At 43.0% G+C, this 18,108-nt stretch overlaps 1 protein-coding gene across 5 annotated transcripts; it reads right to left on the bottom strand.

The window, feature by feature from the left end:
- Nucleotides 1-434: 434 nt before the first annotated feature.
- RNF138 (ring finger protein 138) lies at nucleotides 435-10,065 on the bottom strand. 5 transcript variants are annotated; one of them, XM_024216525.3, is made up of 8 exons: nucleotides 9,771-10,065; nucleotides 8,983-9,109; nucleotides 7,724-7,889; nucleotides 6,212-6,327; nucleotides 4,655-4,726; nucleotides 4,063-4,168; nucleotides 3,091-3,198; nucleotides 435-1,345 (listed from the first exon to the last, which is right to left on the bottom strand). In XM_024216525.3, exons 2-8 carry the CDS (start codon nucleotides 9,087-9,089, stop codon nucleotides 1,277-1,279), a joined length of 744 nt encoding a protein of 247 aa, XP_024072293.1. In that variant the 5' UTR covers nucleotides 9,090-9,109; nucleotides 9,771-10,065; the 3' UTR covers nucleotides 435-1,276. The 5 variants fall into 5 exon arrangements, with proteins under 5 accessions (XP_024072293.1, XP_024072291.1, XP_024072295.1 ...); XM_024216523.3 differs by lacking the exon at nucleotides 9,771-10,065 and adding an exon at nucleotides 9,508-9,699; XM_024216527.3 differs by lacking the exon at nucleotides 9,771-10,065 and adding an exon at nucleotides 9,612-9,689.
- Between the last annotated feature and the right edge of the window lie 8,043 nt (nucleotides 10,066-18,108).

Below are 18,108 nucleotides of genomic sequence, written 5' to 3'. Positions count from 1 at the left end.
AAGGGAACAAAATAGGGCTTTTTGGTTCTTATTTATAAAGGTCCAAACTTAAAAATAAAAGTTTGTGTTTTTAAAATTGTGGGAATATCAAGTCTTGCCTTCCCTGTTTTTGTTGGAGGTCATCTTGCAGGAAGGGAGAACTAGAATAGGAACTTTTGTAGCCCTTAGTGTAAGGTATGGAGGTAGTGAATCTTCTTAGCAAGATTTTTTTTCCTCTCAACTGCTTATTCAGGTATACAACACATGTTAAAGTTTTAAACAATGACTGACAAAACATGTATCAATGCCTTGATACCAATTATGTCCTAATCCTACCAGTTTTCAAGTTTAATGTCTTCCCTGTTTTTCATGGTAGACACAACCTGGATTTCTAATGTAACTAACAAGAAAAATAATGTATAAAGGCAAAACACTCTGGCCTTTTTATCAAAAAAAACCAAAAAAACACTTTTTTCCTTTGCATGTTATCTTTAAATCATTCACAAGGCACACTGTCAAGTGACACAAAGCACTTCCTCTCCCCACCAGTTTGCAGGGTGTGTGGGAAGAGCTCATAGCCTCTCTGCCCAGGAAGCAAAATGTCCTATTTTAGTGATGCACCAGAGAAATAACAAAATAGAAATAATTTCCCTCAGGCCATGATATAGCATTCCTTCTTAGTGATGTAAGTGAAACCAATCTGCTTTAAAATGCTGCACTATTGAAAACAACTATTTCAACTTTCCAAATTGGCCATTCTCACTTTTATTATTAGAAATCATGGTAGTAAAAATATCACTTCAGCTTGAAACAAAAGTTACACAGAAATATTCTCCCGAGGATATAATTTTGCAAATGAAACCCTGACTATAAAAAGCAAAGTGAAATACAGCATCTTTGCATCTGATTCCCACCCTCCGCCCTGAATTTGGCATTAACAAAAATATAACTGCAAGATCAACAAAACCATGAAAATGTACACAGAAATCAAAAGACAACAGTGAATAGCTCCACCAAGGTCCCTACTTAAAGTAAAAGAACTCTACTCAGTAAAATGACTTAACACCTTTCCAATAGCTGTACGATCAATTAGGTAGAATTAAAAAAATCTAGTAATAAAATTTACTCCATTTTTGTCTAATCAAAAAGCATTTTAAAAACTCTTGTTCTTGGAAAAGTTATTTAACCTAAAAAAACAGATACTGAATTCCCTTTTTATTAATATACATTTCAGATTACTGATTGGATTCATGTAGCTTTTCCCTCAGAGTGCAGTAAGATGCAGAGGACCTACACTTTAAATAGTCACGTGACAAGATTCTTCAACAGCATTTTGGTACTGGGTTTCTTCATCAAGCTGAAGATTCTAAACACAATAAGACATTTGATCAAAAACTGAGAAACGCTGTACACGCTTATCAAACTGTTCAACTCCATCCGGTTCTTTGTATTATTTGTTGCCCACATATGGTATTGTAAATGGCACCTAGATAGAGAATCTCTTGTGTTACAATATATGCATCAAGATCAATGAATTTAAACAAAACAAAAAAAAATCTGTTTTTTTTTATTTAAATTGGATTTTTTTGATAAAATGCTTTTTGAGGAAAAAACCTATGTAAACATAGTTTTAATTAAGATACATTATAGCTCAAAGATATCTCATCATGGAATAGGGATTATAAATTCTAATTCTATAGTATGAGACAGTATATTCATGTAATGTTTAAGAAAAGTTTTGTAAATGAGCTCCAATAGTTCATGGATTAGGGACCCAATCTTATGGGGTTCCAGGGACTTCTGTATAGATTATTTAGGTTAATCTTTCTATCTACCCAATGGGACTCAGTGCTCAGTCTAGAAGCAACCATCAGAGATGCTTACTTTTGCAGTTCTCAAACTGTGGACTGTGTCTCCAGAGATAACATGTTGCTTAACAGCAAAAATGTTTTTAAATAAATAAATAAATAAATAATATATAGAGGTGAGAAATAACAAGACCTCAACCCTATTGTCCCTCTGTAAATTTGTGTACACAGAGTCAGTCCCTTACATCTCTCTAAAAGTGCAAAGTTTCAAAAAGTTCAATGAATAGAAGTTTGTTGGGGGCGGAATAGATCTGGATAAGGAGAAGTCTGGAGACAAATGTGAGAAGGGAGGGACAGACAGTAGAAACAAAAGTGAAACTATTTGAGCAGCGTATTCCAGGAGTCTTGAGGTCTTTCTGAGTGTAGCCTTCATTGATTTGAGATCTACCATACCATTCTCTCGCTAGAAGGGAAAGCCTATAACAGCAGCAGACCGTAAAAGAGACCCAGTTTGGGTCTCATCTATTTCTGAGTTGTGAAGAATATGTATTAAGGTTATAACAACCAACAAGAATGCACTTTTATGTAGAAATCCATGATTAAATTGAGTCTTCCTGACTTCCTGATTTAAATCCATTTGATTTAAATCAAATCCACCCTGATCAAGAAAGTTGGCTAAACACTCAATACTATATCTTACACAGATACCAAAGAGAGATGAAAGCAGAGGAGTAGAACTCTTCAGCCGAATGAACCCAATCAATGTCCTCTCCCTGATTTTATTGTGGGCTAGTCAGCTAGGGAGAGGGATTCTCTACCATATAATTCTTATGAGAGGGTTTTCAGTTAGCCAATATACCTCTAGGACATCAAAGGTTCACCCTAAATCCGTATTTGCAAGGCCTCTGTTCTCTTTTGGTTGGCAAAGCAACAGACACCATAAAGGTGGCAGTCTGGAGTCTGTCACACTTCCCTTGGGAATAGGGGTAGTCTTGGGCAGCTGTGCAAGGCTGAAATTAGCTTTATGGAACAACCTTGTCTACACTAGATGGGTGTTCAGCATGATTTAGCAGCATCTGTTGCCAATACCCACTGTTAATGGCAGTTACTGTTTATAGTGTAGACAACAGTTTAGAAGTGGCAGAACTACCTCTAAGTAGCAGGATCCACAGCAGCTAAACATGGAAAAGTTGCAAATCTTCTGTGGGCTCTGCAGCCACAGAGGCTAATTTAGTATTTTCCTTCAGAGAAAAAAAGGTTTCCCATTTCTTTGAAGAGCAAGAAAAAAAGGAAAAATGCTTACCACAAATTCTCCATAGTCAAACTGGTGTCTTAGATTTAGATGGCTAACAAGATTTCTAGTAACCTGACTGGGATCTGCCCATGGAAGAGACACACAAATTGGACAAATCTAAATTTGAAAAATTATTAAAAAAAAAAAAGTATTAGCCAATAATAAGACATCATTATATTGTGTATTCTATGTAAAATCTTAATCTGATACTTATCCACCTCAAAAGTGAATGTACTAGAGTTTTACATAAACAACATTTTGAATGTTACACAACTTACAATTTTCCAGAATAATATGACTAACATTTGAGACTGTCAACTTGAAGTTTTTTAAAAGAGGTTAAAAGTAATTTGTTACTACATCTGCCTGTAAGTCCTCCTGCCAATTTGCTTTTTAAATAAAAATTTCCTGTATTTTAAAAAAATTATTCTCCCTTCTGCTCCACTGATGTTTGTGTTGGTCTTGCACACAACTAGGGTGCAAGAGGAAACTATACAGAGGAAACAGTGAAACTGACTACACAGAGTAAAATAAAAATATCTTTCCCTCTTTATCTTTTGGTTTTAGAAATGTTAGGTTTCATATGTAATAATAGTAAGTTACAAGACAAATAAGATTTTTAAATTGACAATGTTTCTATAAGTAACAGCAGTTCTAGTTAAGGGACCAGAAAATAAAAGCATCAAGCTCAAAAAACAAAATAGTTTACATTTCAACTCAACACAGCAACTGAAACTAATATGACAAAGAAAAAACAAATGCCTTATGACTGAAGTGAAGTAAGAAAAGTTATAGTTAATAGGGAAATGTTTTTGAATGAAAATCCCTTCTTCAACTTAACTACAGTGTCATCAATGCAATTCTTTTCTTAGAGCATAATGCTTGTTTGGAACTGTAAGAGCCCATAGAAATAAACTATTACTCTAAATAACTAAAATAAGGGGAGTTTAAGATGCTTACATTGAAAATATATATACTTACTACAGGAACTATCTGATAAAGGTGTCTATTGTTACAATGATCCAGTAGGTGTTGCCGGGTAAAGTTGGTTTCCTGACACAGGGGGCATTTGAATGTGGGATGTGCACTGAAAATGGAAGTTATACAGTATTATATGGATCTATTAAAAGAGAATTTAAGAGATATCAGAGGGAGATAACAGAACATCTGCTGACGTTGTCATAGCCTTTTTTGTTAGTAGTCAAAATAAAGAAATTCTGATGCCACTTTGCTAAACTGTAAATTTCAAGCAAAACTGTATATTTGTGTGTCAATATGTATTCTATTACGTTAGGAAGTTTAGACAATTCTTTTGTCTTTTTTATTGAGGCCATACAATGCATCCTGGAGATTCTTCAAGTAAGAAGAAGCAACAAGAACACCAGATTCTAATTGATAAACTTGCATGTACATGAATCCAAGGATTTAAAAAAAAATTTTTTTTTTTTTTTTTTAAAGAAGTTTGTCAGACTCTCGTAAGAAGTTTGAATTGTCTTCTCCCTACTGGAAATATATCTAGATCTAAATATGGACAACTTAATCACTTTTACAATATTGAATTGAAGAAGCCTACCTTGCATCTCCCTGAAGTGTCTGAAGATTAGCCATCTCTCCGTTATCAAATGTAGATGTATCACTCCTATTACTTTATATAAAACGTTAGATAAAGTATACAAGTTTAATTTCTGTTTGAATACCTAGATACCAGAAATATAGTTTTTTTTTCTATTTAAAAAAAAAATCCATTGAGTCCCATTAATTGTAAACTGATTATATAGGTAGAACATATGGTAAGCATATATAACATGACAAATAATTAAATATCACCCCTGCTCAGAACTTTTCTTTTGCATCAAGATGTTATTTTTCACTTGGTTAGCATGATGAACTTTAATAGAATGCAAAGTAATTTAGTATGAAAATAGTGTTTAGTATATACTTATCCATTCAACAGCAAGACTGAATTTTTGGGGCAGGGAGGGGAATGGGAAGAGGACAAATAGCTCCAATGGCAGTATGGACTGTGTAAACAGAAGGCAGGGGCTGTTTTCTAAAAGGAATTAGACAGCTGTTTGCTCAGGATGATACTCTACAACAGTAGTTAAAGGCATTAATCCTCCATAATTTGAAACTAGCACACTAGGTACTTCATACCGTGTGTTATATGCAAGAATGCTACTTTCTTTAAATGCAGGTTTTGACCATGTATCTTTAACTAAGCAAGGCCAAATTGCTCGACTATGTATGTCTTATAGTTTTAGACATGGGAATTCTGAGTGTGTAATTTGGTGTGCAGTAACATGACAACTTCTAGAATATTTTTCCAACTCAACCACTTCAGAGCAGCATGGCGTGATAGTTATGGAAAATGCCCACATTTGAGCCCACTTCCACATATTCCTCGTTCTTTATCACAGATTCATTTGAAACTCAAATGGATTTTTTCCCCCAACTGGTCGAACTACTGAAAATAGATGGTGATAAATGAAGGTACGCAGTATGTGTAAGTATGTATTAAACTAAATGTGAATTCTGAATGCCTGGCTTAGTTTTTACTCCGGTATTGGCAAAACAGGTTCTTTAGCCTTATGGCTTGCAACTGAGAGAGGGTAAATGGCATCTGGTTATATAATTTATAAACCAACATGTAAAGATGCCAAAGGGCTATTATTCACTTTCAAGAAGATTAACTCAAGATGAGTCAAATCTGAAGACAAAATCCTAAACAAAAGACAGCAACATTTTGAAACAAGAGGAGGCTAAGCAACCATCTATCCATTTAAATAGTAATAAGAATAAGGGAAAAATAAAACTTCTCTAAACCTAAGAGCAATCAGACCTCCTATAAAGCAACTTACTCAATTGCTGTTAAGGCAAAAAAAAAAAAAAAAAAAGTCGGAGGTACTCTCACACTATACAACCTTTAGGGAAGGCTTCTGGAAGTCATTCCAAAACATGCTGTAGAGCACTTTTCTAAATGCCACAGATTGAAGAATAAAGAACAGGATCTAAAGGGTGTTTCTAGAGAAATATTCATTTTTGAAGCACAAGAACTTAGACAACACTGTTTACAAAAAGAAAATGTGCCCTAGAAAAACTATCTGAGTCATACATGAAATACATTAATTACCTGTTCCCTGTTGAATCTTGGGAAATCTGAAAGTTTGGAACAATAGAAGGAACACCATATTCATCCTGATACTTCTTACATGTTTTATAATGGTGTCTCATGCGAGAAAACCTAACCTGTAAATGAAATTTCAAACCATTTAGATTTTACAGTGTAACTAGAACATCTGGGAAAAGAATGACGGTACTTCTGATAAAACAATGCATGTAAGAAAGGAAAACAGAACACCCCTGTATAACAATATATTAAATTCTAATTCCTCTTCTAATGCAACTTTAACAACTACATTCTGTATCCACTCCATCTATGCATTGAACACTTAATAGTGTATTAGGCATTATATTCAACTCTTGATACAAAAGGAAAAGGCACTATGGGGTATTCATTTGTTTTAAATACACCCTTCCCCTTCAGCAATAATGTATTACTTTGTGATCCTAGCCCTCTTGCCATTTATGCAGTCAGTTACACCTCAAACTAACATTTTCAGGGATTCCTATTGTCAAGCAGGAGTACTGGCTCCCTTGAGCACAATGAAGAGCTTCACAGAGGGAAGTGAGAGCGGGACAGCTACAGATAGAAACATGTCCAAAGGTTCTAAGAACACATTATCTTTCACAGCTAGTATGCTCAATGACACATGTAAGCCACTTTGTTCTTTCCAGTCTACCAGTTTGCAACTGAGTGTAAATGGCATTTGGTTTTATAGTTTATAAACCTGAATGTTTAAATGATTCCCTCACCTTATTTCATTTTAAACAGAGATCATGAGTAACAAAGAACCAAACTCAGTACTAATGGAGGATCTCACACAATCCTCTGAGACCCAAGAGTGAGGAAGGGTAGTATTAAGACTTTTTGGATTCAAATGCTTCATAAACAAAATCTATTGGGTGAAATCCTGCCTCCATTTAAGCAAGACTCCTATTGACCTCAATGGGGCCAGGATTCCACCCATAGTGTTCTGAACATTAGTGATCTCTTTACCAAAGGGAAAGCAGAGAGATTAAATAATATGGTAGTGTTTACTGGCATTTGTATTGCTGTTTGCATTTTTTAATTTTGTGCTCTTCTGCTGCAAATTTGAGCACTTTAAAAAAATACAGCACATTATGAGCTCTTTAGTTTATTTTCTAGTTGTTCTCCATTTCTCATTGTCATAGTTATTCGTGTTCTCTTGGCCTGTTTTAGAGTTTTCATTCATTCCTCTCAGTTATTCTAACTTATGGAGCACTATCAGTTTGGCACTTTACAAAAAAAAAAAAAAATTAAATCTTTCTTGAAAAGCAACTTTATTTCAGCAGCCACTTTGCTCTGATTTCAAACTTTGTTTCATAGCTAAGGACCAGCTTCTACTTCAGATGCATGTCTATGCACTCCTGCCTCACTTGGTGCTCAATGCTGCAAGTCTTTAACTACTGGGCATTAATGACACATAGCAGCATGAAGGATCAGGTCCCCAGGAAGGAAAGTTTATTCACTTGTAATAAGTAACTTTTATGTTTACTCAACCTGTTTTTCACAGCATCTACAACACCCAGAAAGCTTCTTCATGTTGTTTTCAACATCTAGAGCCCTTTTGGGACATGATCTTTCTTTTTTAGTCACAGTTCCACGGCATAGAGGACAATGCGTTCCACTTTCTCGGATTGCTGTCAGGAAACATTTCCTGCAGAAGCTAATTCAAAGTTAACACAAACACAAATTAGTAAAAAAAAAAAAAAAAAAAAGTTGGGTAGGTCAATATTTTCTGCTTTAGCACCAAGGATAGTTGAGTAGCTATATTATTATTTATTATAAAAATAGTAGAGTCAGGCCTTGAACCAGCAATAAGTTCTGCAGGATAAGGATCACTGGCTGAAGTCTGTATCTATAAGTCTTCATAAAAACAATACAGATCAAAAGAGGTAAAGTTATTATAGAAACATACTACTGATCTCAAGTTATGGGATGTTTGGCAATTCATTTTATACAGAGATTGTACTTTCTAATTCCAGTACACTTGAGTTGTGTAACTTGAATGATCATTAATGAGATATTGAACATGTGACATTGAGGAAATTATCAGATGTTCATGTTTATTTCTAGACCAATTGTAATATAGCCCAATACTGCAGCCCTTCACTCACGCAACTGCCCCCATAAATTCCAATTTGTTGGTTTGTGCAGTTACCCTTACCTTCCATATATAAACAGCATTCTTTTAAGTGTCTGTGTTGATTTTAAAAGCAATGCTTTTGGCAAATTTCTAGTTTGTAATTAAACATTTCTCAGAAGTAACATACACTTTTTGCAGCATTGTGAATGACAGCTAGAAAATGAAAGTGATTACACTCTTTCCATTTTCCAATCTGAGAGAATAGCCAATGGATAAGAAATTAAAGGTACACATTTAATAAGATTTGTAAAATTATTTCACTTCTAAATATGTAACATAACATTAGTAATACAGGCAAGGGATTTTAAAAAAATATTTTTCACCTGATTGTTCTTTCATTACAAATGAAATAAGGATGATAAAAGCTCTGAAACACCTCATACACAATCTAAATTCAGCATTGGATAGAGGTTTATTATCAGCACAGTGGACTGGAGAAGCTTTAAAAAGGTCTGTAAAGTTTTACTGTATGTATCATACTGCACTAGACGCTGTTCCCAGGCCAAGTGTTGGAAAGCTGGGGGGGAGGGGGAAACAAAAGGAATAACAGCTTCTCAGGAGGCTAGAGGACAAGCACTCATAGAGGGGAAGGTCAGGGGCAACATATACCTACATGTGTTGGCAGGTTACTGTCCTCACAGGCGTTTTGAACACCTCCTGGCACACGGGACAGTAAAAATCCTCTTCATTGAAACAAATAGTGGCAGGTTCCTCGGCCATGGCAGTGAGTCTTGACCGCTCTGTGGGAGTAAGGGGGGAAATCAGTCACTTAAGGAGACTTAGGTCTTAGCCGATTTCCCCCTTGTGGGGATGAAGGGCTGGTGGAGGATCAGGCCCGTGCCCTCTGGTTGGCAGCGTCCCTCGCCAGCTTACTTCGAGGGGGCGCTGATGCAGGCAGCTGGGGCGGCAGAGGGTGCTCCTACTAACCAAGGCCGGAGCTGCAGGAAGGCGGTGGTGGCCAATGGGGAAAGGGAGCTGCGGGAAGGGGGCTGGCAGGCCGGTCCCTGTCGCAGCGAGGGCCCTGGCACCGGGAGGGGATCGGTCTCCACCCCCCGTCTGTTTCCGTCTCTCTATCGGGCCCGAATGGCAGCGGGAAGCGCCCTCCCCCCTCTGGGGCCGAGAGCGCGGCCCGCGGTACCTGGCGGGGGCCCCCTGGGCGGGGCCGCCGCTCCAGTGGCTCAGGGTCTCTCAGCCGCAGCAGCTGTCCCGGGGCGAGGTGGGCCGGGTTTCCATGGCGATTACCTGCGGCTAGGCCCGGCGGGATTGTTATGAAACAAGCGCCCCCCCGCCCCGCTGTGGCCTGCTGGATGGCCCTAGCGGGACAGCCCCCTCCCCGCCACCACCCCGCTATCCAGAGCCCCCGGGAGCCCGCCACGGGCCCTGCCGCGCCCGCGTTCCCACCCCTTTGCTCGAGCCCCTCCGCCGCTGTCAGGCCCTGAGCTTCCCCTTTGCGTCGGCCAAGGAGGGGCCCAGCCTGTGACAGCAGTTCCGGGGCCCTGGGCGCCCGGCCGGTTCAGCCCCCAGGCAGCCCCGCCGCTTGCACCGAACGCCTCTCACGCCCGGGGCGAGCAGCCCCGCGTCCCGTGGGAGTGACTTGCGTGGCGTTCGCACGGGGGGCAGCCCAGCCTGGCAGCAGAGGTGCCCGCAGCTCCCTCCCTCTTTTGTTTTCTGCTGTGTGGCTTTTCCTAGACCATTGTCCTTCCCGATGGATTTGTCCATTGCCCCGGGTCAAGCAAAGTGGGCGGAGTGGGCAGCAATTGTACTTCTTCAATGGGGAATTAGCTCTGATTTCAGCCTCTATTGTAGCTGCATTGGTGCAAACCCCTAGGGGTATGGCGGTGCTCAGGTGTTGGGTGAGTAACTGACTTGAGCCCTTTTGTAAAGGTTAATCGGGGCACTCTCCAAATATTTGCCCCAGCAAGCAGATATTTGTCCTAAGTTAACTCAAAGAAAAAACTAGCAGAGACAACCCCCAGAATTGGTACCTTCTGCGCACTAGGGGTTGGCACTGGGGCATCTACACTGTGGTGGCTGAAATTGAAGCTAATTCCTAGCATAGACTGGACATTGATGCTGAGATCTCAGAATTCTCAACTCTGATGAGAGGGAACAGGCGATGTCCACTATACAGCAATAATATGCAAGATAATGTGGCAATTGTAGGAGTACCTAATAGGGGAATTACAGCTGCTGGCCTATGCTGAGCAGATTGCTTAACTGGAAACTAACTGGCTGTGTCTGCAGGAGGAAAATGATGGGATTGTTGGCCAGCATGGTTTGGGACATAAGAACATAAGAATGGCCCTACTCGGTCAGACCAAAGGTCCATCTAGGCCAGTATCCCGTCTTCCGACAGTGGCCAGTGCCAGGTGCCCCAGAGGGAATGAACAGAACAGGCAATCATCAAGTGATTCATCCCCTGTTGCTCATTCCCAGCTTCTGGCAAACAGAGGCGAGACACACCTTTTCTGCCCATCCTGCCTAATAGCCATTGATGGACCTATCCTTCATGAATTTATCTAGTTCTTTTTTTGAACCTACTTATGGTCTTGGCCTTCACAACATCCTCTGGCAAGGAGTTCCACAGATTGACTGTGCGTTGTGTGAAGAAATACTTAAAGAATGTCCATACTGGGTCAGACAAATGGTCCGTCTAGCCCAGTATCCAGCCAATGCTAGGTGTTTCAGAGGGAATGAACAGAACAGGCAATCACCAAGTGATCCATCCCCTGTCCTCCACTTGCAGCTTCTGGCAGAAGTGTCCACAGAGCTGCCTTCTTCAAAGTGTCCAACCATCATTCCCAATTGCTGTGCTTTCCAGTTACATTTGCAGCAGTGTGTTCTGGGGAAATCTGGCTAGTTATCTTAGAGTGTGACAGTGTCTGTTGCCAGACAGAGGGACTGTGTATTCACTTGATGAGTACACTGTGCAGGCAGCGACATCAGGGAATAACATTATTGCCAATGGCCATGATTATATTGTGACTAGCAATTGTGGGGTGTGGTTTTACCTGTCTCATGATGAAAGGTGCCAACACACAATTTTTCCCTTATTCAAAATGGCCACCATCTCCTTTTACAGTCAATGGGGATGAAGCCAGGATGATGGCTGTCATTTCCTTACATGCTATCTGCATGTGGAAGTGAGGGTGCCCTTAATAAAGGTGGCTGCCACTTCCCACTCTTCTCAAAGAGATTTAAACCAGGCAAAAGGGCGGTTAGTCTGTGGTTCAGGGGGCTAGATGGACACAGGGACTGGGAGGAGCAGCAGTGGCACTGTGAAAGGTAGATGAGAAGAGTAAGGAGCTGCAGAGGATACAGATGGGGTGCGAGATGCATCGGTTGATGGCAGCTGCCTCAGTATAGAGATAGTGGTGAGTAAGGGGAGTCCCCTCCAAACAGCCAGGGGAAGGCAGGGTTGTAGTATTGCCAATTCTCACAAACTAATTGTGTGAGACAGGGGATGTTGGTGCCTGCAGGAGGAGTTGTCACAATGACATCAGAAGCTCCTGTGGACCCATAATTTTCAGGGCTGGGCTCATGGGCAGAGCTCTGTGCAAGAGCTTTGGTTCTAAGGACACAGACCTGACCTGCCTTCAGGTAAGGGCCTAGATCAGAGAGAGAAGGCCTGGAGTAGCAGCAGGGAGGAGTTGGGATGGAGAGTGGTTCTGCTGGGACCCTGATGGAGAAACTCCCGGGCGGAGGGAAGAAGTCAGCGAACAGCTGCCACTGGGTCACAGACAGAGAAGTCCGGAGGCAGAGAAGCATTGCTGTTAGGTCAAGCAAGTAATAGAAAATAGATGGCGATTCCCCTGTATTAGAGGTGAGAAGAAGAAGGTAAGTGGAATCTCCATAAGAGGAGGTAGAGGTAGGTGTGTATTTTTGTATGCATTAGGGATTTGATTTTTCAACCTGAAATTATCCCACACACATTGGCAGAAGAGTTAAAGTCAAAAGACAGACTAAAAAACACAATTTGAATTACCCCCAACCCACACACACACAAACAGGATTTTCAGCTAATCTCATGATTTGGAAGGGGAAACACTGACTCATGAGTTTTGATCTCTACAGGTTGATAATACTCAAATAATAGTATTCACAGTATGCGTTTACTGATATAACTATAGTGGTATAATTATGCTGGTAAATTTCCCTGTGTAGGCAAGCCCTCAGACACATTAAGCAGATTCTGTAGTGACCTACCTGAATTTGGGTCTTGGTGGTTAACAAAAAACAAACAAACAAACCCTTAGTTTCCCTTTTAAAGATAAACAGGTCTCATTTGTAGGGATTAGATGACTTTAAAATAAAGCACAGTCCCCTTATTTGAGGCCCTTGTTGGAAAAAAAGGAGGGTGGAAGGAAATGTTGCCCTTGACTTCTACTCTGCCACCACTTTGAAGCTGACAGCTGGCTACTCTCCACAGTGAATGTATAGAAGGGGTTGCCAGGCAGGGGAACCCCCACCCCTCTTTCTAAGTCCATGGGTCTTCAGGTGGGAAGAATGCAACCTGAAACCCTAAACCCCTGGGCCTACGTGGCCTTTTAGCACCATTTAGGATCCTAGCAAACAACCATAGCTCTATACTGCATCAGCCAGTGGTGGTTGCAACAGGTAGCCTTATGCTACTTTCTGGTGCAGTGAGGACTACCCAAATACACAGAATAATACCCTGAAGATTGGTGGCCCTGCCTGTCTGATCTTGAATGTCTGGAGGGTAAGAGCCTTGGCTCAAGATCGAAGCCTGTAGCCCAGTGATTCTCAAACTTTTGTACTGGTGACCCCTTTCACATAGCAAGCCACTGAGTGCGACCCCCCTTATAAATTAAAAACACTTTTTTATATATTTAACACTATTATAAATGTTGGAGGCAAAGCGGGATTTGGGATGGAGGCTGACAGCTCGCGAACCCCCATGTAATAACCTTGTGACCCCCAGTTTGAGAACCCCTGCTATAGCCCCTTATTCAAAGGGGGCCTGTAGTTTTTGGGGTGGGTGGAGGTAAATCTATTGGAGGAAACTGAGCTGGAGCTGAGGTCCATCCTTCAGGATCAGATCAGGGGATGTTGGGTATGGAGTCCTGATTCAGGTCTAACTCCAGTTATTAATATTGTTATGCAGAAAGCCAAAGGTGCTAATAATACACTTGATGGCAATCTTTGATCCAGAGACTATCAAAGACCTGGTTAAAGCTGATGGGTGTGCTAAGCACCATTCTTTCAGGCTTAGTGGGAGGAGCAGTAAAATACCTTTTATGTTACTTAAGAGCTGGAACAATGGTTACTGCCAGGGCCGGCGCAACCCATTAGGCGACCTAGGCGGTCGCCTAGGGCACTACAATTTGGGGGGCAGTGACCGCGGTGGTATTTCGGGGCGGGACCTTCTGCCGCCTAGGGCGGCAGAAAAGCTGGCGGCGCTCCTGGTTACTGCCCAAAGTGATGGGCCACATGGTGAGGCCTTGTCAGAGTTTGCTGATTGAAAATGCAGGCAGGGGCTAAGGGTTTTAGTTTGTGTCTATGTTTTGTAGGAGAGACAAGGTGGGTGAGATATTCTCTTTTACTAAACCAACTTCTGTTGGTGAGAGGGACAAGCTTTGGAGCCACACACAGCTCCAAAGCTTCTGGAATGGTTTGTTTAGCATAAGTAGTTAGCATATATTCTAATCTAAGGAGCCATTCAAAATAGAGTGGCCTGTTAACACCTTTGTAGTCATAGGACAAAAGAGGGGGTTAGTGGGTTACAGATTGTTGAAATAAGCCATAAATCCAGTGTCTCTATTCAGTCCATGATTTTTTAGAATCTAGCGAAGTAATGAATTTAAGATCCCAGGCTCATCTTTTAAAGTGTCGTGCAGGTTTCCTTTGAGGATGAGAACTGATAGGTCAGACACAGAGTGATCACTTTGTGAAAAGTGTCACCCACAGGTGATAGGGTGTTTTTGTCTTTTATCATTTTCCTGTGTGAGTTCATTCGAGAGCGTAGTGATTGTCTGGTTTCACCCACATAGTTGTTATTGGGGCATTTAGTGCACTGGATGAGGTATAACATGTTGTGATAGGCATGTGTAGGACCCCTGGATCATGAAAGGTGTGTTGTAAGGGAAATTGATCATTGTAGCAGTGGAGATATGTCTGCAGGTTTTGCATCTGTTGTTCTGGCAGGGTTGGTGCTGCTTTGAGTTGGTGTGTCCTACTCTGTGGGGATCTTGCTTCTGATTATGAGTTTGGAGAGGTTGGGGAGTTATTTGAAGGCCAGAAGTGGAGATTCAGGAAAGATTTCTTTCAGGATAGGGTCCCCATTGAGTATGGGTTGCAACTGTTTAATGATCTTCCGTGTGAAGGAGAAAGCCGAAGAAGCAGTTGTGAGCCTAACCTTGGGAAGAAGCCAAGAGTCGGATCTTCTACTAGGGTTGCCATTGCCAACTTTCTAATCACACAAAACCGAACACCCCTGCCCCTGTTTTTGCACCCTTGGTTTCATGATTTCTGTGGGAGCTATTGAAACCATGAACTCTAAAGCTGCCCCTTTGGGCAGCAGAATAGGGGGTGACTATGAGAGGGGTCAGAATGAAAGGGAGAGGCTGCTTTTCAGAGAGAGACCCAGAGAGAAACAAAACAAAAATGAAGAAAGAGGGGGAGAGAAAATGGTGAAGAGATGGAGAGAATGATTCAGAGATGGAAGAAAGAGAAATTGGGAATAAAGAAATGGGAGAAGTAGGGGTGGAGGGTAAGGAGACACACACAAAACTTGCTACTGTATGGAACTGGCTTGTGTGTGTATGAGGGTATGTCTACACTACGACATTAGATCGAATTAATAGAAGCCGGTTTTATAGAAATCGGTTGTATACAGCCGATTGTGTGTGTCCCCACATAAAATGCTCTAAGTGCATAACGTCGGCGGACCACGTCCACAGTAACGAGGCTAGCGTCGACTTCCGGCGCATTGCACTATGGGTAGCTATCCCACAGTTCCCGCAGTCTCCGCCGCCCATTGGAATTATGGGTTGAGATCCCAATGCCCGGATGATGCAAAACAGTGCCGCGGGGGGTTCTGGGTACATGTCGTCAGGTCCCTCCCCCTACGTCACAGCAACGGCAGACAATAGATTCGCGCCTTTTTACCTGGGTTACCTGTGCAGACAGCATACCACGGCAAGCATGGAACCCGCTCAGCTCAGCTCACCGTCACCATATGTCATCTAGGTGCCGGCAGAGTTGGGACTGCATTGCTACACAGCAGCAGCAGCTAACTGCCTTTTGGCGGTAGACAGTGCAGCATGACTGGTAGCCTTCATTGGCGATCTGGGTGGGGGCAGCTGTGGGGCTGGCAGCCGTAGGGCTGCATTGCACCAGCCCCTTGCCTTTTGGTAGAAGATGGTATATTATGACTGGTATTCATCGTCATCGTACTGCAGTGGCTGTCGATCATGGGCACCTGGGCAGACAATGATGGTTATCAGTCGTAGTATGCTATTTTCTGCCAAGTGCCCAGTATTGTCTGCTAAGCACCCAGAAGAGGCCGAGGGCGATCTGGGTGCTGGCAGACATGGGGCTGGCAGACGTGGGGCTAGATTGCTACACAGCAGCAACCCCTTGCCTTTTGGGCAGTAGATAGTATATTATGACTGGTATCCATTGTTGTCATACTGCAGTGGGTATCAGATTGTGCAATAGACCTGAAGGCTAACTGCCAAGCGCCCAGTATTTGCTGCCAAGCACCCAGAAAATGCCGAGGGCTATCAGTCATGCTGCACCGTCGTCTTAAGATGTAAAAAATAGATTTATTCTGTATTCATTTGCTTCCCCCCTCCCTCCTGCTAATCCCTGGCTTTTGAGTTCAATCTTTGGGGGGGGGGGCCCATTCTGTGTGACAGTTGTTTGTGTTTCTCCCTGATGCAAAGCCACCTTTCTTGATTTTAATTCCCTGTACCTGTACGCCATGTCGTCACTCGCCCCTCCCTCCCCTGGTCCGTCAGATACTACTTTCGCGCCTTTTTTCAGACCAGACGCCATAGCTAGCACTGGGATCATGGAGCCCGCTCAGATCACCGCGGCAATTATGAGCACTATGAACACCACGCGCATTGTCCTGGAGTATATGCAGAGCCAGGACATGCCAAAGCAAAACCGGAACCAGCCGAGGAGGTGGCGATTAGAGCGCAGCGACGAGAGTGAGGAGGAAATGGACATGGACCTAGACCTCTCACAAGGCACAGGCCCCAGCAATGTGGAAATCATGGTGTTCCTGGGGCAGGTTGATGCCGTGGAACACCGATTCTGGGCCTGGGAAACAAGCACAGACTGGTGGGACCGCATCGTGCTGCAGGTGTGGGACGATTCCCAGTGGCTGTGAAACTTTCGCATGCGTAAGGGCACTTTCATGGAACTTTGTGACTTGCTTTCCCCTGCCCTAAAGCGCCAGAATACCAGGATGAGAGCAGCCCTCACAGTTGAGAAGCGAGTGGCGATAGCCCTGTGGAAGCTTGCAACGCCAGACAGCTACCAGTCAGTCGGGAATCAATTTGGAGTGGGCAAATCTACTGTGGGGGCTGCTGTGATCCAAGTTGCCAGGGCAATGAGAGACCTGGTGATATCAAGGGTAGTGACTCTGGGAAACGTGCAGACCATAGTGGATGGCTTTGCTGCAATGGGATTCCCAAACTGTGGTGGAGCGATAGACGGAACCCATATCCCTATCTTGGCACCGGAGCACCAAGCCACCGAGTACATAAACCGCAAGGGGTACTTTTCAATGCTGCTGCAAGCCCTGGTGGATCACAAGGGACGTTTCACCGACATCAACGTGGGCTGGCCGGGAAGGGTACATGATGCTCGCGTCTTCAGGCACTCTGCTCTGTTTAGAAAGCTGGAGGAAGGGACTTTCTTCCCGGACCAGAAAATAACCGTTGGGGATGTTGAAATGCCTATCGTGATCCTTGGGGACCCAGCCTACCCCTTAATGCCATGGCTCATGAAGCCGTACACAGGCAGCCTGGACAGGAGTCAGGACCTGTTCAACTACAGGCTGAGCAAGTGCCGAATGGTGGTGGAATGTGCATTTGGGCGTTTAAAAGCGCGCTGGCGCAGCTTACTGACTCGCTCAGACCTTAGCGAAAAGAATATCCCCATTGTTATTGCTGCTTGCTGTGCGCTCCACAATCTCTGTGAGAGTAAGGGGGAGACATTTATGGCTGGGTGGGAGGTAGAGGCAAATCGCCTGGCCGCTGATTACGCGCAGCCAGACACCAGGGCGGTTAGAGGAGCACAGCATGGCGCGGTGCGCATCAGAGAAGCTTTGAAAACCAGTTTTGTGACTGGCCAGGCTACGGTTTGAAACTTCTGTTTGTTTCTCCTTGATGAAATCTCTGCCCCCACCCCACCCGGTTAACTCTACTTCCCTGTAAACCAACAACCCCACCCTCCCCTACTACCCTCCCCCCTTCAAGCATCACTTGCAGAGGCAATAAAGTCATTGTTACTTCACATTCATGCATTCTTTATTACTTCATCACACAACTAGGGGGATAATTGCAAAGGTAGCCCGGGATGGGTGGGGGAGGAGGGAAGGAAAAGGACACACTGCAGTTTAAAACTTTAACACTTATTGCTCGGGAAATCATCTGGGCTGGAGTGACTGTGTGGCCGGAGGCCCCCCCACCGTGTTCTTGGGCGTCTGGGTGAGGAGGCAATGGGACTTGGGGAGGAGGGCTGTTGGTTACACAGGGGCTGTAGC

This window comes from Terrapene carolina, unplaced genomic scaffold (assembly GCF_002925995.2).
Source record: "Terrapene carolina triunguis isolate 2854851 unplaced genomic scaffold, T_m_triunguis-2.0 Scaffold58, whole genome shotgun sequence".
Taxonomy (NCBI): domain Eukaryota; kingdom Metazoa; phylum Chordata; order Testudines; family Emydidae; genus Terrapene; species Terrapene triunguis.
Note: the sequence above shows the minus strand (reverse complement) of the source record. Positions and strands in the feature narration are given on the sequence as shown.

Coding starts and splice junctions, on each gene's coding strand:
- RNF138 (XM_024216525.3), bottom strand. CDS start 9,089: ATGGCCGAGGAACCTGCCACTATTTGTTTCAATGAAGAGGATTTTTAC. Junction 4,727..6,211: donor CAAGATTCAACAGGGAACAG/GTAATTAATGTA, acceptor TTTTATATAAAG/TAATAGGAGTGATACATCTA. Junction 1,346..3,090: donor TTGACTATGGAGAATTTGTG/GTAAGCATTTTT, acceptor TATTGTGTTTAG/AATCTTCAGCTTGATGAAGA.